The sequence below is a fragment of the Cupressus sempervirens genome, chromosome 5 (assembly GCF_028749045.1).
Source record: "Cupressus sempervirens isolate cs-2001-9-10 chromosome 5, ASM2874904v1, whole genome shotgun sequence".
NCBI lineage: Eukaryota > Viridiplantae > Streptophyta > Pinopsida > Cupressales > Cupressaceae > Cupressus > Cupressus sempervirens.
The window spans coordinates 452,627,059-452,650,449 of record NC_143122.1 but is presented as its reverse complement, the minus strand read 5'-3'; the positions used below and the strand labels follow the sequence as shown (position 1 = coordinate 452,650,449).

At 36.8% G+C, this 23,391-nt stretch overlaps 1 protein-coding gene across 1 annotated transcript; it reads right to left on the bottom strand.

The window, feature by feature from the left end:
- Nucleotides 1–1,562: 1,562 nt before the first annotated feature.
- On the bottom strand, nt 1,563–23,164 carry LOC149556731 (NADH dehydrogenase ubiquinone 1 alpha subcomplex subunit). Its single transcript, XM_089831225.1, has 3 exons — nt 22,933–23,164; nt 22,748–22,849; nt 1,563–1,903 (listed from the first exon to the last, which is right to left on the bottom strand). The coding sequence occupies exons 1-2, from the start codon at nt 23,038–23,040 to the stop codon at nt 22,748–22,750; spliced, it is 210 nt and encodes a 69-aa protein (XP_089687351.1). The 5' UTR covers nt 23,041–23,164; the 3' UTR covers nt 1,563–1,903.
- Between the last annotated feature and the right edge of the window lie 227 nt (nt 23,165–23,391).

Here is a 23,391-nt window from a genome sequence, read left to right as displayed (position 1 = left end):
TTTGATCTGAGAGTGATAGGACAAAAGAGTTTTTTATTGTTGTCTTTTGAACCAATCAAGACTAATAAGATTTTGTATGAGCATTTCTGGAGTTGGGAAGAGAAGTTTTCTCTAATGTTAAAATCCTGGCATCTCAATATTTGCCCATCTATTGATGCCCAACCTACCTATACATCTCACATCTGATGGTGGATGAAGGATCTGCAAATCTCTCTCTACTTATGCTCGAATTTTGATAGAAATAGATGTTTTTAAAGGGTTGCCTACTGAAATCTCAGTAAAAACTTCAAAAAGAATTGGACTCAACCTATAGATTATGAAGGTGTTAGAAATGGATGTTTTTAAAGGGTTGCCTACTGAAATCTCAGTAAGAACTTCAAAAGGAATTGGAGTCAACCTATAGACTATGAAGGTGTTCCCTTCAGATGTAGAAGGTGCTTCCAAACTGGTTGCATGGTTACACAATGTGGTAAAGAAAAAATGATCAAGAAGGCTTCTTCATGGAAAGATGCTTCTCAACAGCACTATGCATTTGAGAAGAAGGGAAAGAAGCAAAGAAGTTTCACTCAGGTTGCAATTGGGGATGTTATGCAAATGCCTAAAGTGTCTTTTGCCCATGGAGGGGAACCAACAAAACCGAGTAGCGACACTGGACAGGTTGCAAAGGCTAGGGAGCCAGCACAAACAAATGTTATTGGTACCACAGAGGGAAGGGAGAAATGTAGATTTGTGGGGACCCATAGTGAGGAGATGGCTTCGGATCAAGAGAATGCTCAGAACCAGGCAATGGATTCATGCACAAAGGGTGTTACAAGAGATCCAAAAGATACTTTTAGATTGGCAAAGGGAGGCAGCCACATTTAAAGACAGTTATAAAATAATGGTATTGTTTTCTATTAAAGATAAAACAGGTTTTTCACAGGGGACCTAAAACCCCAAAAATAATGGTATTGATACGGTGTACACAAAACACTAATGCAATATCTTAAAATGCATAAGAAATATTTGAAAACAGTTTTGAATTTAATGAAATCTACACAAATAATCCAGAAAACCTAGTTTTCAAATTAACCAGATTATTGTTTTACACAACTAGAACATATTTTTTGGGTTAAAAACTTAGACACTGGTAAAGTATCAAAATATTAATAACCGATTTCCCTCTACATCCTTCCATTACAGTTAAATGTGAGGTCTATTGAAATGTTTTAACATTGGCATTAGGTGCCCATATAAAAAGGCTTGCATTTAAAAACTAACATGTTGGATCAGATTTCGTGTGCATTGCATGTCAATCACCCTTAACTCTCAAGGACTACAATGCCTAACCTCTCCTATCATTAAAAAAGGCATTAAGTTTTAACTAATCATTTCCCATGTCACTTAAATTTCCAATACATTTTATTAGCCATGTCACTTGGATCTCAATTCTTGTAGTTAGAATAGCTCAGTGAGAGAGTCCACTCCTATATCAAAAGACTAGCCATCTTTGTCCCATTAACCCTAAGTTGAAGTTCACACTATCATGAATTCGCAGGCATCCAAACTAAAGATAGAGAAAATGGTAATAACTAATGAACAATCTTTTAAGAAAACTCAAAATTGAAGTTTAAAACACAAAAGAGTGATCTTTTAAGAGGGGAGATTTTTAAGTAATGGATAGGTTCGAGCTTGCTTTAAAAAAATATAGCACTCCAAAGCTTTCTGAGGAAGTTTCCCAGACACATTTTACATAAAAAATCATTAATTCACTTCTTTCAACGATGAAAGAGATTTTGCAATGTGCTGGAAAAGTCTATAAAGTTGCAGTGGCTTAGTCTTGCACAATATGTGAACATCAGAAAGATATCAAAAGCACATTATTTAGGTGCAATCCACTGTCAAATGAGTACAACAACCGCTCCTGCAATAACAACAAATACACAATTTCAAATCTGCTTTATTGACATTTAAATCAAAAGAGTTGAGACCAAATTCTGTGGTGGCCAAAATGGAGATTTGTGACAACTAACATCTCAGATTGGATGTCTTGTCAGACCACAGAAAAAATAATGGAGAAATATCACTGCTAGTTTCAAATCCTAGCAAAAAGACAGCTATTACAAAGTGCAAAATCAGAACAGCATAATTTGTGCATAAAATCATGAATTATCTGTTTGAATGAAACATAATATATTCTACTTATTGCAATCAAGAAACACAGATTGCTGACCTCTCAAAATACACAATTCTTAAACCATTCTGAAAATAATTAAAGAAGCATAGCAAACCTACAATTACTTTTCCGAAGGGACAATACAATTCTATAACTTCTTTAGTGAAACAATCAAAATAGGATAGAAATCTAATAAGGAAGTTTTGCTAGCATACTACATGACTCTCCCAGCCGAATATCTCTCCTAGACCTAATATGGAAAAATAAGTAGAGATTCAGTTTATCTCCATTTCTTAAATTTGGATTATCCATGTGCCCTGACTGCACATACAATAGTCTAGACCAAGTTTAAAATGGCCACAAGAATTTAGTTCATTACATCACAACACACTATTACTCAAAAAGGATTTAAACTAGCACTTGCATCAAAAGGAGGTGCAATGGTGTAATCGATAGTAGAATATATAAATAATTAGATCCATGCATTGTATGTAATTAGAGATTGCTAATAAAAATCATATGAAGTAAATTCTGAGGAACAACAATCTGATCTCTTGTGTACTTGTCAATGATGTTTCAAAGTCTTCTTATTTGTTAATTTCAATTATTTCTCCATTTTCGCTTTCTTTTAATAAGTTTTACGTCTTCTCCTTTTCCACCTCCTTACATTTTGTCTCCTCCTCCTTCTCCTTCTCCTTTCCCTTCTCTTCCTCCTCTTCCTCATTTTCTTTTTCTTCCTCTTCCTCTTTGTCATCCTCTTCACGATCCTTATTCTTCCTTGTCTTCTTTCTCCTTGTTTTCTTCATCCTCAGTGTTCTTCTTCCTCCTCCTCCTCCTCCCCTCCTCCTCCTGGCCCGTAATAGAAAAAGGGTAATATATTTTTTATCTCTAGTTGAAAATTCGGCATCTATGTATCTAGATTATTTTTAATTACATGCAATAATTTGACATTATGATGTTACATTTAATTTTTCTTATACTACTTTGATTGGCATGTTACTTAAATTTGATCTATAATTATTTTCTTCTTGTCTTTTAAACATCATAACATCATCTAACATTCAAAAATGTCAAAGCCCTGAACCAACCCATTTTTTAAACTAACAACACCATGCTAATTTTTTATTCATTATAAATTAATTAATTCACAATATAGACATTTTCGTAGAGAAAATAATTGGTTTTTTCACATCCGCCTATAGAATAACCTATATACTAAATAGATAATATTTAGCATCATTACTTTGTGTTAAATGGGCAATTACTTTATGTTAAATGGACAATCAATAGTGAAAGATGTCATACCTCAGAATAACATTTAAAAGAATTTTTTGTACTTACCTGATAAAGTGTCGTGTAAAGGATATTTGAAAGTTTTTTAATTCAAACTTTTTTATACTTCTATTTTTTTAAGTAATTCGAAGCAAGAATATGCAAAAATATCAATTTATTTATTATTTTTAATATAACATAAAGGTATAAAATATATATATGAAAAATTGAAGTTATGCAATGTATGTAATTGAAGAAAATCAACCATTACAGCTTCAAATTCTGGTAACGTTACACTTGATTTTTTTCTTCTCAATTGTCTTCATATGTTTTACGTTCTAGTTGTTTAGCTAATACCTCTAATTTCAGGTCTCAAAAGGACTATTGATTGTTCAATCGAGTTAATTAGTCAATCATATTAAACTCTAGAACAAATATTTTCTCCTCCAGATCGATCAATTCAGATTTTCACCTAAAAATCTATAAAGCCTTCATTCCTCTCCAAAAACAATGGGGAGCTCTATACATAACCTCTGATAAAAAATTTAATAATTGAAGCGAATCATGTTGTCAAGCAATTTGCACAACATTTTGAGCGTCCACAAATCCAACATAGAGCACAAGCAGATGTACTTCATGCTAGCAGATGCAGTGCTTTCATATTCAAAAATAAAATTAAAATTAAAATTTATAATTCTAAACACACATACCTCAGATGGAGCTTAATTCTAATTTGCTCATGTTTCTTAACAGATTTGTAAATGCTCAAATGCATGCAAGCTCTTTAGCAACATCATGATTTGATATGAAAGAGGTTCTCAAAGCTTCTGCCTTTCACCCCTTCAGTTACACCATCAGTATCATTTATTGAACAAATTCGGATTCCAATAAAACAAAAAGTTAAAAAAAGTCAAAATGCAACAAGGTAACAACAAAGTGCGATGAATCCTTGTACACCTTAACAGAATCTGATTTTTTTAATACTCATGAAGAAAGCTTAAAGAGGGTATACGTTCACAAAGACCTTTAAAATAAAAAGAGTTATTAAAGTGAACACTGCCCCCTTCTGAGTCATACGCGGTAGGTATGGTTGAGTTGGCACTTTGTGGACTGGCTTTATTCAAACATTTATTCCCACAACCGAGCATTTCTTATATTTTTACGATTCATCAGATCCATATTTATTGCATCACGAAACAATGTTGCCGACCTTTATAACCTTTCCAATCACCAGTTTTTTCCGTTCCCGGCATAAGACATTGAATCTCAGCAGGCATCCCCACACAAAAAATAGCCTATCGGCTAAAGCCTAATTATTGTTTTATTCAAAACAGTGAAAACCCTAGTTTTAAAATGCATTTTGTTCTCTAATAACTCACTATAGAAAAGAATATTGAATGAAAACATAGAATAAACTTGTTTAAAATATTAACAGCTCTGCCTTATGGAAGCTTGTGCCTTCAGGTCAATTTCTAAATGAATCTAGCTCTCACTTTTTCGACAATACCATCAGATGGCATATTTACCAATCAAATATCCAACAGTATTTCCACAACAAAGCTTTTAACATGATCACAGATGCATTCCATAGGGACATGTCCCTGGCCCTCAAACCATCATCCCCATTCACTGTAGCATTTCTTAAACAGTAGGATGTCAAGGAACATCTCCTGGCCGTCTCAAAAACCTTAGCTCCAAGAGATCTTGATAACAGCATCATTGAAGAGAAAATGTCCATAAGAATTCTGAACATCCCTTAACAATGCCAGGGACAACCCAACAACAACAAACCTATTTGGTTTTTGGACAATTAGCCTATTTTCCAAGCTTTCCTGTAGGCTAACTGGTCAAGAAGGGAGAACTCCAAAGTTCTTGGAGATCAATAAGTTCAGTTGCTCTTGATGAATCTCTTGATGTCTTTAGAATTAATTTCACTTCTTGCATAAACATGCAATTTTTAGAAAGTTCCACAATTGCTTCAGTTATTTATGCAACCTTCATATTTGATATTTCATATTTGACCACAGTTATAAGACTTCAGGGACACATTGGTATGGTCAAATTTTCATATTTGTATCATTCTAGTACTTTATGCAACTCTGGTTATTTATCTCATTTTTATATAACAGTTTCTCGAGTTGTCTTAAGGTGAAAGTCTTAAAAGGGGCAGCGTAGTATAATTATTTTATAAAAGATGTGTTTTAAGTGTGCCTCACAGAGGAACACCAAGGTAAAAGAGCCTTTTTACATGAGTTATTGCTGTGTTCAAAAGAGAGATTCAGGAAAAAAACAAAGGGAACATTATATTTTATTATTATTATATTTGTTCAAAATGTTATAAAAAGAAGGTGAGATCCCTTTTAAAGGATTGCACATGAATTGATATTTTCTCATGTGTTGAGAACCTGTCTTCTTCACTTTTTTTGAGCAAGAAAGAACTCTCAATATTACTAGTTACAAGGGCTGGCTTTGAAGTGAGGCCACAGCTGAACTTACAAGTTACATCAACATGTCAAGGATTTCTTAAGTTCTTTTCAAAATAAAGATTTTAAAGTTTTTTCTGTGTTTTGACTTGCAAGATTTTTAAATTATTTGCCTAACATTTTCAGAAGTTTTGAAGGGTATTGAGGTGATTCAGGAATTTCCCTTTCCTGGCCGTACCTTTCCTTTAGTGCAGGACTTACCTCCTGATTGGGTTAAGAATCTCCAGTATCTACACTTGATGCCAGTTTTCTCAAGGTGATTGTTTTTTCTACAGGCCATACACTTCTTGGAGGAAGGTGAGAAGGTAATTCTGTTTGTGTTTGGTCTTTACTACAGTTATGCTGCACCAAATGTTGTTGTGTGTCCTCTGTATGTGGTGCTTGAGTTAGGACACAAATTGTTGTCCTTTGCTGCTGCTAGCCGGTGTTTTTGGTGGTGCCAAGGCTTCCCACATCTCTGATGCCCCTATGTGCAGTGGATAGGTCAACTTTAGATAAGTTTATAGAAGTTTTTGAGGGAGTAGAGCCCCTGTACCTACACAATCGTTTTATCAGACCTGCCAGCCTGGTTATTAATTACCGGCCTAAGATATTCTTCTTTTAGTATGTTTTCATGAAGCTTTGTTGTTCCGAGGTAGTGATATAGCTTGTGCTAGATTTGAAGAGTGTTGGGCATGACTTTGCTGAAATCTCAATGGTTTCCTTGATCATCAGTCCTATTTGCAGCATGTCTCATGTGATAACAGACATGGTATTTTGGAGTTTAGCAGCAAAGAATAGTGTTTTCATTCCTGCAGCAGCATTACTACCTGTATTCCACCTTTCACTTCAATCCATGGTAACTTTTTTATACAAGTAATGTAGGTGATTTTCAAATTATTTATGATCAGGACTTCATATTGTTAAGTTTTTTGAGCCAGAATTTAAGAATGCAATAATAAGAAATACAACAGTTGATGCAAAATTTATCCTGGGAAAAAACCTCCTCTTTGAGGGAAACAACCCAGCCCACAAGATTGATGATGTCTTTATTAAGTCAATAAGCTAATCAATTGGAGGACTTCATTCACCATGAACACAAATTGAACACTGAATAAAAACAGAAATCTATAAGTATCTTACTGATACTGCATTTACTGAAAGGTCTTACAAGATTATATATTTTGATCAAATACAGATCAAACACTAAAACAAAGTTGTTCTGAATACATGCTAACAGACAAAGCAGACTTCCATTACAATACTCAATATGCTAATATCGTACTTCTTCTAATACACTTAGCAAGCAGACCCATGCAATTGCATATATAACAGAGAAATAGCTTCTTCATATATAAAAGTATACAACATTCTAAGTGCTGAAAAATATAATAGGCTATCACATAAGATGCATACACCTGCGAAAGACCAAGAGTCCATCAGTTATCACTCAACCATCATCGCCTTCATTTTGACAATGCCAATACAGAAGAGGCCCTCACAGAATTGCAACAGATATCAGTTACCAACATCATCAATACACCCGATATACACAGTTGACCATATTGAAAGCCACAAACCATTGAAATGAAAGGTTTTAATGGCGTCCATGAGACCGCCAGTCTAAGGGACCAAAAGGCCAGCTAAGCAGCCTGCTGTAATTTCTCCAGGTTATTCCTTTTGTTGTGGATCCGTATCAAGAAGCTAGCCATCTTGTGTAATCTTGCCTCTTCAAAAAGTTAATTCATGCTGCACTCCTGTAGGTTATCCTAATATCTTCATAAGCAACACACTCTTTGATAAAGTGTCATTCTGTTTCCACCACTCCTTTACTGCAAAAAGTACAGATTCTCTCTTCCCACCCTTCTTTAGGGACCTTCCATCAACCAGTTTCACATCATAAATGATGAGAGCTGGTCCTCAACTGAGCAATTAAAATTTTGGCTTTTCCTTTAATCGCGGATCCTAAATATTCTTTCTCCCTGTGTTCCCATGTTTGATTAAATTCTTTGCTGTAATATGCCTTTTTCCTACCCATCAGATTTGTCCACATGGCAGTTCTGAATTTCTCTAACACCCATTTCTTTATTTCTATATTGGTGCTTGGATACTATTGAGGGTTATGTTTCATTTGTTCAACCACTTGCTATTTTGTTTCTTCCATGATTTTTCCTACGTTCTAGCTCCTCCTCAGCCACCAATTTAGGCCAGCGATGTTTATCCATATTTTCCACTTGTTTAGATAGCTTAGCGATCAGATAATTGCTACAGCCTCAATTGGGAAATACCTGCCTCTACCAAAAGGATCTTGTAAGGAACCATTGACTTGACCTTGAGGTTGGTAGTAATGAGATGTTTCTGGATTCTTTCTATTTGCCCCCAGTAATGATTTGATACGCTGCTCTTCCAAACCTCACACCCATAGAGAATAACCTTAACACTAAAAGACCAAAAAGGGTCTTCATAGTTTTCCAATCCCATAGTTCCGCTTTTCTATATTTATTCTGAAGAAGGTAAGAGGCCTTACATCCCCCTTGAATTATTTTTGATCTGCATGTCTCCCAACTTAATCTATAATGGAAGCCAATGCCAAGATATTTGTCACCTCCACTATTTCTCTCGGGCTGCCCTTAAATATGAATGTGCGCTGCTGTTTTTTCTTTTTCAAAGAAAAGATCATGACTTTAGTTTTAGCAATATTGATTTACACCCCTCCCTCCAAGCAAAAGGACTCTAGAGGTTTCAAATGTCTCTCAAATCTTGCACAGTTTTTCACGTAATTTGCTAGTTGCATGCCTTCTCCATTAGCCTTGTTTAGCCACTCTTCCAACTTATCAATGTAGAGGCTGAAGAGAGTAGACGACAAAGGGCAACCCTGCTTGACCCCAATGTCACTCACAAAACATTTAGACATACCCTCTTTAGTTCTAGTTTTCATATAATTTATACACAGCAGCCCTATATTCTTTTGGGACTTCCAATTCTTCCATTTTGTGCCAAAGTTTATCCCTAGGGACAGAGTCAAAAGCTTCCTAAAAACCACAAAGCAGCAAAAAAGCCTCCTCCCCTTGCTTTTCCTACTCTTTCAATGAGATACCTTAGATGATGCAATGGTCATTGGTGGAGTGCTTTGGTTTGAAACTGGCCTGATGATTTGCCCTTTTCTCCTCTTTTTCTGACCAACTAATGATTCTACACTCTAGCATACTCCAAAAGAGGTCGCCTAAAAGGGGGTTCACCATTATAGTGCGGTAATTGGAGGGGTTGTTAATGTCCCCACCCTTGAGTAGGGGAATAATCATGCTAGTAGTCCAATCGATAGGAAAGAAGCCTTAAGTGACCCAGTTAAAAGAGTTCTTGAAGTGTGAGGCCAAGAGAACTACCCCCCACTTTAAAAATTCTGCTTGTAACCTATCAATATCATGAGCTTTGCCACTTGCGAGCCTCCTTATACCCACCTTAATGTCCTGAATAGAAAATAACTTTGCTGTAGTGTTAGATATAGAAGGTAGAGCCTCTTCATATGGCCTCTCATATAAGAGCTTTGCATTATCCAACCATTGAGTATCTATAATACTATTTTGTACTCGTTTCTAACTTGCTGCAACTCTCTCCAAAACCCTTAGGATTGTGTTTCCCTAATGAGATTAGCTCTTTCCTTCGAGTAGTCACATAATTATCTTTCTTAAATCTTATCAATTGCTTGTAGTCCTTTAAGTTTTCTTTGCTTTCTTTTCTCCCTTTTAGAGGTCTCTTTGCAACCTTGCATTCTTAGTCATACCATGGATTAAGTGGAAAGGTGTTTGAATTGCCCCAATTTGGTTTTGACCTCTTACACCCTTTTAAGGCGCTCTGAAGGGGATCAACGAACTGCTGTTTAGGTGCTCATTCTCTCCACTGTTGTCCTTGGAATTGTTGTTGTAACTAATTCATTGGATCTGTAGTTAAAGAGCATAGCAAAATATCTCATTATTCTCACAATTTATGAGACTTTTACCGGGACAATGACCCTTCGTGTTAACATTTTGTATCTGTTCGCCTTCATGTCCTCTTGCTCTATCATCATATTTAATAAATAAAGGCATGTGATCCGAATTTAATTCTATAGTTAAGCTTTCTATCTTGAAATCCACTAATTAGGGAATAGCCTAGTGTGAACATATCACATAGTCCGCCACGCTTTTCCCATTGTACATTTTACAAGTGATTCCATTAGAGCTTGGCCAATACTCCATGCCACTGCAGATAAAAAGCCCGTGAAGGCTACACAACCCCAACAACTCTGCTCCAAAGTGTGACACACATTCCTTCTCATCTTGAAAAATTCTTTTCCTTAGATTATCTTTGCATTCCTTCAGCCACAAGGGGTTACTATCCTCAATTAAATCACTGCCCAGCTGAATGGACTGATTACCTGTCGTCCTAGCATTGAAATCTCCTACAAAAGTCGTGTTCCTGTAGAACTAAAAGAAGAGATATCTTTCTTCAGTGCTGCAAAAGGGTCTTCATTGTCTAGGTTTCTCTCCTTGTAAAACTTTGAGCTTTTAGGCATAAAATAACTTGCAGCCAGCCACATGTGATCACCTCGCTGTCCTCAATTTTCAGCCATATATATTGTTTATTTGGGTCTTCTCTCTCTACATTTACATTTTTGTTCCGAGTTTCTTTTATAGTATTCTTATCCCACCATGACCTTTACCTATTTCTGTTTCTTCTACCGAACTTGTCTCCGTTTTAGGATCCCCGAATATTGCTTTTCAGTCACAAAAATAAACTTAGTAACTATGTTACGAGTTTCCCTTGTTGAGCTTCTTGTAGGATGGATTGTCATTCTGCACTACATCAAAGTTGTGCTTCTGTCTGAGGAAGGTTACACGGTGACTTTTGTGTCAGCCCTAAGCTGCCCATGTGAGGGTTTTGACCCAAGCTATAGCTGATACTGTACCCATGATCCCTTGTTATAGAATGGCCTAGCCCCATATTTAGATTGTTCAGCATGGTGTCTAGATGAGCTAGAGCCCCAAGAAGCCCAAACCCCCAGATTGCCTCTATCCCCCACCCCTCAGCTTGTCTCTCAGAAGAACCCCAGTTTAGATGTTTGAAATATCTTACTAAAACCCCCAATTTGCAATTTCTTATTTGTGTTTGAGATTTGCAATTGTTAGTATAAAGAAATTTAAAAAAATTTAAAGATTGCAAAAGACAAAGGAAGGGGATAAGATGGTATGGTCGACCTGTTCTGAGATTCTATTGTAACTCCTACTTTAAAAGCCTCGTTCCCTAGTGGAGCCAACCTGTCTCTGTGCCCAAGTAAAAAAGCCTCGATATGTTCACAAAGCCCTCGTGCATGTCCAAAAAAGCCCTCGTTCCTTCTTTCCCTTCAAGAAATGCCTTCGAGTGCCCTCACTCTTGTCTTTGTCCCTTTGTCCGGTGCAGTCGGCCTGCGTTTGTTCCTACCATCGTTGTTCATAAATAAATGTGAAATGCTTACTCATTCTTGCCATCATTGTTCCTGAGATAAAAACTAAATCTCCCACAGAACCCGACAAAAACAACACTGTCACTACATCAAGACAGCAGAATTTGTCGATTGATAGAATGAAGTGATATGACAATGTGAAAAAAAACCATGATGAATACACAATGCCAACTCATATGGTTAAGACTTAACTATGCCATGACATTCAAAAAACATAGATGAAGATAGAAATAGAAATAGGAAATTGCTCCCGTAAAAGACATCGATGAACGCCTAGACCACCTCTGCACCCATGATGAAGGCTCTTCAATAACTCTCCACTAACAGTAATGTGTATCCTTAAGCCATCGGCAAGACATTCATGGTGCCAAATCACCACATCCAAGGTGCCAAAATATATTATGAGCAAAGCTCCTCAACCATGATATAGCTCAAACACGATCAGCAGCACGAGCAGTAAACATAGGAAGGAATATGAGAAATGTTGCCAACATGTGCCATTTTAATGGTGTTCAACGATCATCATTACAAGAAACTTCTAGGGTGTACTATGGCTGATTGCACATAGGTATGAATGATCTCTATAGCAGCTACAAAACATTAACAACTATCAGCTCTTATCATATTTTTTGAGCTAGCTTTGTAATACCCTAAATTGTAGTACTACTAATGGTTTCTTTCTTCCTCTTAGGTGTGCTTGCTCATCACACTGAATAAGTGGATAGTATTGTATTTGCTCACCCCATTGAATAAATGGAAGTGCTGTATTTACTCGCCATTGAATAAGTGGAAGGTGGCAATTGTTGATATTGCACTCACCACTAAATAAGTTCATTTACTTACTGTTTCTCCACACTCCACTGAACAAATGTTAACCCCATTGAATAAATGGAAGTGTTGTATTTACTCACCATTGAATAAGTGGAAGGTGGCAAATTTTTGATATTCAATTCACCACTAAATAAGTTCATGTGCTTACTGTTTCTCCACACTCCACTGAACAAATGTTAAGTGTTTGTCCTTCGGTCATGGAGTGTGTTTCCTTCCAATTTGCCTACCTTGCCTAGCTACTATGTGATTAAAAAGTGACAAGGCCATTGCATTGTATGTTTTTTAGTTGAAGATTTAACAAAAACAAGAAGTATTTGCTACAATCCTAGATGGCAAAAAAATGTTTTATATTATTTTTAAAAAAATCATCTGGAAAAAATAACTGTTTAGAGGGGCATGTGGATTCCACAAACTTTTTCACACCCTATATCCTACCCTAATAAAGCATACATGATTCATTGAATCATTTTATTTGCAACAGCTATTCTTTGGTGCCTTCAAATGCCACCATCTTCAGTTTATGTTGCCTGGTTTTTTTGTTTCAAGCGGTTGTGCTTTAGGCAAATATATGTTTTATATTATTTTTAAAAAAATCATCTGGAAAAAAGAACTGTTTAGAGGGGCATGCGGATTCCACAAACTTTTTCACACCCTATATCCTACCCTAATAAAACATACATGATTCATTGAATCATTTTATTTGCAACAGCTATTCTTTGGTGCCTTCAAATGCCACCATCTTCAGTTTATGTTGCCTGGTTTTTTTGTTTCAAGCAGTTGCGCTTTAGCAACTTAAGCAACATTGCTCTACAATACAATGCAAGATTTGCGTGCATCGGCCATTAAGTTATGCCCCACTCCTCATGCCTGTTACAGTCCATTTTGATTTTACTCTGCTTCTTTTAAAACTTAGCACTCAGGGAGTTTGTTAATAATTAAGAAATAAGAAAACAGCTAGTAATGAACAATGCTCTAATCTATGAAGCACATGGCATGCATCAGTCATTAAGTTATGCTCTGCTCTTAACATCCCCTTTCTGGAATAGAATTTAATAACTAAAAATAATATAATTAAAATATAAAAAGTAAATAAATAGATAAAAATAATATTATATAATTATAAGTTAATAAAGACCAACAGATACGTAATGAAGAGTTGTGACGTCCTCAACATAAGCTCTAGAAGGGCAAAGAGTTCAATTGAAAGGGGAGAAAAGAAGAAAGGAGGGCACAAAAGCAATTGAAAAAAGCATTAACGAAAGAAGAGAGGAATGGATAGAAGAGAAGGAAGTGACTCTTTCAAAGGGATGCCAATGATGAAGGATTTTCACCCTTTCAAAGGTTGGTAATTGTGAATGGTTGTGACCATTATGAAGAAATGTGTCTCTCCCTTAGATTGGAGGATACAAAGGGAGAGACATCCAGATCCGAGTCCGTACCGGATCTAAAATTTGCGAGCTAGTTTGTGCTACATTCATGTAGGGTTTGGATTTGACCTTGTGGGTTCGTCCGGATTCGCCATCTAAACCCTATATGAATCCGACATGAATCCACGCTGACTCGGGAGAATCCGACATGACTCCGCACAAATCGCCAAGGACTTATAGGCCAAACTTGGAATAAGTACAACCGAATCCATATATATACATGTATATACATATTTTTGTATATAATGCATATATATATGTATACATATACATATATATGTGTGTGTGTGTGTGTGTACTCACGGAGGATACAAAGGAAGAGAAACATCCAGATCCAAGTCTGTACCGAGTCTAAAATTCGTGAGCTAGTTTGTAATGCATTCATGTAGGGTCTGGATTTGACCCTATGGGTTCCTCCGGATTCACCGTCTGGACCCTATATGAATCCGACACGAATCCACGCTGACCCGGGAGAATCCGACATGAATTCACACAAATCCCCAAGGACTTGTAGGCCAAACTTGGAATAAATACACACAAATCCATATACATATTTTTATATATAATGCATATATATATACATATACATATACATATGTGTGTGTGTGTGTGTGTGTGTACTCACAATTCCTTACAAATCATAATGGGAAAAAAAATATGAGTCCATGAACTAGATTCTCAAACCCAAATCCGACCCTGAACATAAATCTGCACCTAAATTGCTTGAGGATAAACAATCTCAGAAAGGCGGATTGTCATTACCTTGCCATTTCTTATATGGAAGAAATTATTGCCAAATAAAAAGAGGTTGACTAAATATATTGATGACGAGAGATCATTTGCAATGGATGATATGTTGTCATTGATGGCAACTACATACATTTCTCTTGATCATGACAATGGATTTTGACTTGCTGATACAAAGTTGATTGAAATCATGTAAGTGTGAAATACAAGTACTGTAAATGTATCGGTACGAACAAATGGAAGAAAATTAAGCTATGCGATTCTGGATATAGATTTGAGACAATTACAAGGATCTAATTCTATGATTACAAGTCTTTAGAGTTTCGGAATTCAGAAGATATTCATGTCTGAGTATCGGATTCACAGTTTTAGTCAGGAACATAACAAAGATGAAAAGATTTAATCGATTAGACTTGGATTTTGGTAAGAGGAATTGTTTTGATTATTGGTTATGTTTAAGCCAACTATGGAGAGATTTTCATTTCCTTAGCAGACATGAATTGCTGATTTACACATTTGCCTAGGACTTAGCCAGCCGACTAAGAAATGTAAAGGAGGATATGCAATATAGGATTGATGATACAAAAAGCAAGGTGACATGTGCAAAGGACAGTGTAGAGTTTGTGATGCAAAGGACAGTATATAGAGAAAAACTTCATCAGAACTAATATGGCATTGGTGATGCTACTCTACAATTCATAATTGAGTTGTTGCCCATATTTTGTTGTATTAGATTGGGCTGTAGCCCTAATATTGTGATAGATCAATGTGCTCCAGGTGAGTGCCCAATGCCTTGCACATTTCTATAAACCTTATACCAGTGTAACCTGGGTCCGCACACCCGGGTCAAAACTCCGGTGCACCCGGTGCGGGTGCGTCACACACCTGAGTACCCCCACCAGTAGCTTTTTCGACACCACACTGTTTGAGCACCCAAGTGGGAGGTGGTGCTCGGGTGCTTCCCGGGTGCGCAAGTGCACGGTTGCTTCCTAGGTGCTCGCGGGGTACTTCAAGAAGAGGCCGAAAAAAGTTTTAAAAAACAAGTGTTTTTGCATTTATTTTTGTTTTTGTTTTTTAGGCATGCTAACCCTAATTGGGTGCGGGTCCCATGTGGTCTATTTGAAAGCTTAATAAGACCAATAGACCTCATTTTCATTTCACCATTTCATTTCATTGTTTTGGAGCAGCAAGGAGATAAGTGACAAAGAGAGTTTGGAGGAGCTTGTGAGAGATTAGTGGGTGGTTTTGCAAGGGATTGCAAGATCAAGAGGAGCAAGAAGGTTTGATTTGGCAAGTGTCTCCTCAAGTTCAAGCCTTCAAGGTAGGGTTTTTTTATTTTACTTAATTTTTTTGGTTTTAAAAATCAATTTATAATTTTTAAATTTAGTATTTACTATTTAGTTTTACTAAGTTACTTTCAAGTTTCATTCTTGAATCTTGTTGATAGTTAATAGTTCTTAGTTCTATATTTTTTATTATCTATATTAATTTTTAATTTTTTTCATTGTTCTTAAAATAAAAATATGGCAATATGGCATATGCCGAAACATATTTAGTATTTACTTTTAGTATTTAGCTTCATTTTTTAATACTTTAAATTTTTAAATAGTAAATGCTAAAATTAAATAGTAAAGTTCTAAGTTTTAAATTATTTTTACTTGGGCTGAAATGTATCATGATCATTTTTATAATTTTATTTTCATTTTGTGAAATACAGTTTTATAAATGGCTTCTAGATCCGGCCAAAGTGTAGAAGACCTGAAAATTAATGAGGCAAGTGCATCTAATTATGAGCCTGAACCTGAGTCTGAAGGAAGTGATCATGGGGCTGATGTAGGTGGTCAATCTAAGCCTGAGGAAGAGCCTCCTTATGTTGCACCAGGGGTGCCTTCTACTGATTGCCCTTCAAAGATTTTGACAAAGTATGCTAGGGGTCTTTATGATCCAAAGTCCCCTCTTAAACAGTTTGCTAAGAAAATTACACGCCATACACCTTCAAGTGGTGGCACACGTAAATGGAAGTGCAATATATGTGAAGCAAAATGGTTTGGTAGCATTACAAGAGTTAATTCACACCTTTTTTGGAGTGGCTATGGTGTGAACCCATGCATATTCTTGTCAAATCCTGAGAATGTCAAATACAGAATTGAAGTGAATAAACTATGGGGCATTCCTGATGATAGTGATGTTCCAATGCCTAGATCTTTGTCTGCTAGGCAACAGATACAGAATATACAGCAGTTACAGGGGCAGCGAGATACAACTACTCGTATCTTGCATCAGAGAGCAGGGACTATGTCACCTAGACTATCATTTTCCTCACCTACACACAGTTCAGCAGGGGACAGCAGTAGGGGGAAACGGAAAGCAACTACAAGTCATAGTGGTAGTAACCCCATTGCTCATTTATTTAACATGCATGCAAGGGACTGGTTAGATGATGTTGTTGGTGATTTCTTCTTTGCCAATGGCATCTCTACACATGTGGCTCGATCTCCCTATTTTGTGAGGATGATGACCATGGCAGTGAACGAGGGAGAGCCATCATATGTGCCACCAGGTGACCACAAGTTGAGGACTACAGTGTTGGATAGAGCCTATGACAAGGTTGGAATCTTGATGGAGCAAATGAAAGCATGTTGGATGGAGTCAGGCTGCAGCATTATCATGGATGGGTGGATGGACATTAGTCATCGTCCACTCATCAACATTATGGTTTCATGCAAGTGGGCGTGGCTACAAGATGGCAAAGCCCAAATCAGCGACAAAATCACACGCAATAAATAGGAACTCGGGCCCACCCAGGAACATTTAACTATAGTTAGTTGGAACTGTAGAGGTTATCCTTGGAGAAGAGGACCTGGGTTAGAGCCGATAGCTAAAGATAATAACATCATTATGCTTACCGAGACTCATGAACACGATGGATGTAGAGTTCCAGATTTTGAAGGGTATAAGAAGGTATCACTGTGGAATGAAAAGATAGATAATGGTAAGGGGCATGGAGGCATCACCGTTCTAATAAAAGAAACTTGGAGCAGATTTGTAAACTTAGAGAAAGAAGATGTAAACAAGCAGTATATTTGGATATAAATAACAGAGAATCAGATTTCTACAAGGGTGGCTATATGTTACTTCGCTCCAAAAGGCTCAAAAATATATAAAAAACATAGATTGGATCGAGAAGATCCGTTCGTTGCGCTAAAAAAAGACATAGCAACCTTTAGCTCTTTAGGGGAAATAATGTTAATAGGGTATTTCAATGCTAGAACAGCAAACAACCAAACTCTCAATCTTAAGGAGAGTTACAATGAAGGCAGAGATTCAGTTTGGCTCGAAGAAGAAGGGACACAAAAATGGGAATGATCTTCACAGGATAGCATGGGAAAGATTAATCATTTTGGTGTTGAATTACTAGGCTTATGCTGCCTATACAACATGGTTATATGCAATGGTATGGAAAAGTGGCCTAAATCAAGAGGCATCACATGCAAAAAACACAATGGACAAAGTGTTGTTGATTATGTTATATGCTCGCAAGACTATGTCGCAAAGATAATTAACTTTGAGATAGAAGATTGCCCCATAGAGTTAAAATCTGATCATAACCCCATCTTGATAAGGGTGACTACTCACTTTAAAGATCAACATATTGTTCCAAAACTTTTACAGAAAAGGAAGATGATTCCGACTGGCAAAGTTTTAATGACACAAGAAAACCATGATACTTTTCAAGACTCTCTTTTGCAGCTGTCTAGGGTTCCGGGAAACCATCTAGAGTCTGAAAAACAACACTTCATGGACAAGGATAATCTTGTTCTTACTATCATTAAAGCATTGGAGGAGTGTAAAAGATCTAGGGCCACAAAAGAAGCCAAGAACACTTTTCCGGCCAATCCTTGGTTTGATGAGGAGTGCAAAATGGCAAAAAGGAATTGGAAAAAGAACATGAACAAAGAAAGTAGAAAAGAATATGATCAACTAATTAAAAAGAAGAAAGAAGAGTATGTGAACAAGAGAAGAATAGAGTTGATTAATCTTGGTAAAAACAACCCCAGAAAATTTTGGAAAGAGCTTCAGCAGAGAAAAACTCAGATAGTGAATAACATAACAGGAACCAAATGGCTAGAATATGCCAAGACTCTCTACGAATGTGATCTAAGAGAGCATAGTACCATGGAAACAGAGACTACAGGGGAGTTATTCAGCGAAAATGATATTATTCAAGGCATTAGGAGGTTAGCTGCTGGTAAAGCGCAAGATATAAATGGGCTACAAGCGGAATACTTAAAATGGGGTGCTGAAATCCTCACACCACACATCACTAAGATTTTCAACAGTGTCAATAAAGAAGGTTTCCCTGTAAAATGGACTACAAGTGTGGTGATCCCACTCCACAAAAGTGGAGATATAAACAATCATTCTAATTACCGAACCATCATGATCAATCCACTGTTCGGCAAGTTATTTGGTAGTTTGGTAGAACAAAAAATCAGCAACTGGGCTGAAACAGAAGGCAAACGTGCAAAAGGGCAAGCAGGCTTTAGACCGAAACACTCTACTATAGATCACGGCATCACTCTCAAGGATTTGATAGAGAAAGTTTGGGACACTCCGGGGAACGAGGCTTTTTGTTGTTTCATGGACTTTAAAAAAGCTTTCGACACAGTGCCACGTAATAAACTATGGGATAGAATGGTAGAGCTGGATGTCCCTAAAGAACTTAGGTCAGCGGTTTACAGATTATATGAGCAGGTCAAAGCTAAAATCAGAACGACAGAAGGGATATCAGAAGATTTTGACAGCAACATCAAGGTTAAGCAAGGGTGCCCGCTTTCTCCAACGCTATTCGGGCTCTATATTGACAAGTTAGAAGAGTGGATAAACAAAACCAATGGTGAAGTGGTGCAGCTGGCCCACTTTGTGATAAGATTGCTCTTATATGCAGATGATCTCATAATTCTTGCTAGAACAGCTAAAGGTTTGAAAGAGCACTTGAAAGCTCTAGAATTTTTTTGTCATGCGGTAGGAATGCAAGTTAACACTAGCAAAACCAAAATTATGATCTTCTCACTAAAGAAGAATAGGGGCATACAAGACAAGTTTCTGTTTGAAAATAGCCCCCTTGAGATTGTGGAAGAGTACAAATACTTGGGCATCGATTTTCATAACAAACTCAACTGGGATACTTGTAGATCGAAAAGGATCCAAGGGGGCTGGAAGGCGTTATACTCTTTACAAAACAAGTGCGGGAACACAGAATTATGGGATTGGACGACCATGAAAACTCTGTTTGGTTTGCTGGTCACTCCGGTTATTCTATACAGATGTGAAGTGTGGGGCGGTAGTATGTCCAAACAGAAATGGCGGCTAGTAGAAAGAATTCAAAAACACTTTATCACATGCAATCTTAAAGTCAAGACCACAATTTCGTATGAAATCCTTTTGGCGGAGGTGGGTTCCTTTCCATTAGAAGCCGTCGCATTGATCCGAATGCTAAGCTATTTAAAGAAAACCCAAGGTCTAGAAACACATCGTTGGCCCAAGTTGGTAATAGAGGAAAAACTTGTGAGGCGGAAAAGCACATGGATGAAACAAAATGACAAATGGATGCAAAAATGGGATATCAATATCCAAGCTTGCCCGGATAACATTAAAGAAATAAAAAAGTTTGTCAATGAAAAATTTCGCAATATTCTGTGGACAAGACACATAGGGAGGAAAAAATCTTATTACATTAAAGAATTTAATCCCACTTCTAGTCATGATGAAAAGGCCTATATAAGGGCACCTATTAACTAGAAAGCAAAAATGTTGATGGCACAAATTAGAACTAGTTCACATCAGCTGCGATGTGAAACTGGTAGATGGCAAGTTCCAAAGGAAGAGTGGGCAGACAGAACATGTTTATTCTGTAATATGGGAACAGTGGAGACAGAGCAACACTTTGTCATGGAATGCTTGGCTTACAACTACATCAGATCTGATTATACAAAAATTCTGCAGAACAAGGACTTCAACTATTTATTTGAGAAAGATCAAGTGAAGAGAACAGCGGATTTGATTATCAAAATTCAGAGAAGAAGAGACAAGTTAACCAAAACTTTGCAACTGACTAGTTTGGCTCCTGACTCGGGAGGGCGATTGCATGGGTCCCATAGACTACTTTAGTCTCGTGGACGTCATTAAAATCTATCATATCATATCATATCATGCACCGAGGGCCCATACTTTTTGAAGGCAGTTGATTGTTCAGGGCATCATACAGATGCTGATTTTCAGTTTCATGTACTTAGGGAAGCCATTGAGGAGGTTGGACCACAAAATGTGATCTAAGTTGTGACAGATGCAGCACATGTGTGCAAAACTGCAAGGAAGCTTGTTGAGGCAGCTTATAGGCATATTTGGTGGACTCCATGTTGTGTGCATGCCATGAACGATGCACTCAAAGACATGGGGAAAATAGAGTGGATTAGAAAGGTGGCCTCTCTAATTGGATAAAATACCAGCTTAGCCTCATAATTCCATAAGAAGATTCAGATACTGCTTATAGTTCAACCTTAAACACCAATAGGTGCAAACAATAAATAATATCAATTGATTCCACACAAGATTAAGAAATAGAGATACACATAAAAGAGGATCATGCACAAAAGATCATACCCATGGCCAATGTGCATTTCCAATAAGATGTTATATCAAAATTATGGAAGGAGATCCAAACATATGTTGAGAAGTTAACAATTTTGAAACTTTCTGTACATTGGTAAGAAAAAACACTCAAGTCCAACTTTTAAAGCAACACTTTGTTGTCAGATTATCTCCAAGGGAATAATCCTGTGGTAAGTCCAACCCTCTGGAGATGAGAGTTCCTAAGTGCTATCATATCATAGTCATACAAATAAAACGTGTTCTTTCACAACCCAACTAGCACAAGTTTAAATTATCGATTAATTGTTTGAAACTTCCAACTATGTCAGAGAATTTGAGCTTTGTGCCATGGATGAAGCAGGGATTCTAACAATTAAAATTTCCCTTAAAGTTGAATCAGCCCAATCATCTGAAAATCCAACCCTCTGGGAATAAGAGTTCCTAAGTACTATTATATCATAGTCATACTAACAAAATGTGTTCTTTCACAGCCTGATCAACACAAGGTTAAACTATAGATTAATTGTTTGAAACTTCCACCTATGTCAGAGAGTTTGAGCTTTGTGCAATGGATGAAGCAACACAATTCAATCAGAAATTTAAATCACGCTGACAAAGAGATATGGAATAACAGAATGTAGACATCATTAAGGGTATAAAGAAGTAATCTTCATATAAGTTGCAGAAATAAGGACATCATTTCCAAATAGAGTAGATGGCACAGACACAATTTTGACAAAGAGTAGTGTGTGGCAAGGGGCAGAATTGTGAAATAGAGAACATGAATTCAGGCATTTGAAATGCGTGAGAAGAATGGGTGCCAAAGGAAATAATACAAGAAAGGGAGCACCATTTGACGTAAGGTACAGGGTTGGAAGTGCCATTCGTGATGGGGTATGAGAGCATATGAACGACAGAACAACAGTGATTCATTTTAACATGTTAATTCATAGATATTTGTAGTACAGAGAAAGGTCACATCCTTTAACAGTATTTAGCTGATCAATGCAAAACAATAAAGCCAGAAATCTTCACTTACAAAAACCAAGTCATGGTCTGGTAAGATGCAGTGATCGCCATGATAACAACAAGGGGCAAATCCCTAGCTTAGGTCAGTCTCACAAGAATTGGGATGAGTCCCTACTATATTCTAAATTTGATAGTGCATTCATGGTGTGTACTGATACGAATGCTTATCAATGGTCCAATTGCCCAGATTTATTGAAGAAACATAATAATCTAACAAAAAATGATTTTGTAATCACCTAAAGGGCCATTGTGTAACACTAATACTCCATGCTTCCAAGAGTGTAATACAGATTCAATCGCCCACCACAATAACCAAACATATGGCAAGATTCTGGTTAAAGAGTTACATTTAAGTAGTAACATATCTATGTAAATCTTCAAAATGTAGTCTGACCTTACGCTCACACCGTACTGAAGACGGTCTATAGTTCATCAGAGAGTTAAGCGCATTGAAATTTAAAATTAAATAAAAAAAGACGACATCCTGTTAAAATTAACAATATACGCAAGATGCCCACAAAAAAGGACCCCAACTCCGACAATGTTTGACAAATACCCCTGCAATTTTTATTCGATCGAGCAAATTATCTAGTCTTCATTAGTAGGGTACCCAATCATTGTGCTTCAAAGGATTAAAACAAGCAAAACCCCAAAAAAAAATTACAAATCTGTGGGATAGTTCGATTAAAGATACCTAATTTCCCATAGAGGAATGCAATGTGGCAGCTTGCTCGAGCAGGCGCTTGTCTCTCCTCTCCATGGAAACATCAAATCTATCGTTTCTTACATGCTTAGGCTGAAACAACCAAATTTAATTTTTCTATCAACAGAATTATAAACAGAAAAAGTGAGCGTTTCTGTAATGCGGAAATACGTTACCCTGCCATGAGCAGCTTTGTGGATGAGATATTGACTGGTACCCATGATAGTTAGCATGCCTGCGATGATGCCAAGCGGCAGCATTGCCTCCGCCCACAGAAAATTCATCTTCGCTGCTTCCTTCCTGCCTCCAACTCCTGCTTCCTCTCTAATTCAATGACTCTTTCCTGTATCTACCGTATGAAACCTTTTTGGGCAAAGCTTTTTAAGAGAATGGCAACATCAACATTTTCCCTTTATTTTGGCTTCCGCTACATTTTATGCGATGATAACCGAATTGGCATACAATGTGAAGTTTTTGGGAAAAAAAGTATTGGATTAAAAGATATATATGTAGGGAACAATTATTTATCAAAAGATTTGTATAATTTTATTGGAGATTAAATTAACGGGGGAGTTAGTAATAGACATTTAAATCTTTAAACATTTATCTTTTCAAGAACAATTCAATAGTAGCAC

What these genes read in the sequence shown, in the direction of transcription:
- LOC149556731 (XM_089831225.1), bottom strand. Translation starts at nt 23,040, where the DNA reads ATGAATTTTCTGTGGGCGGAGGCAATGCTGCCGCTTGGCATCATCGCA. An exon ending in ACAAAGCTGCTCATGGCAGG is followed by an intron (nt 22,850 to 22,932) that starts GTAACGTATTTC and finishes TGGTTGTTTCAG; the next exon opens with CCTAAGCATGTAAGAAACGA.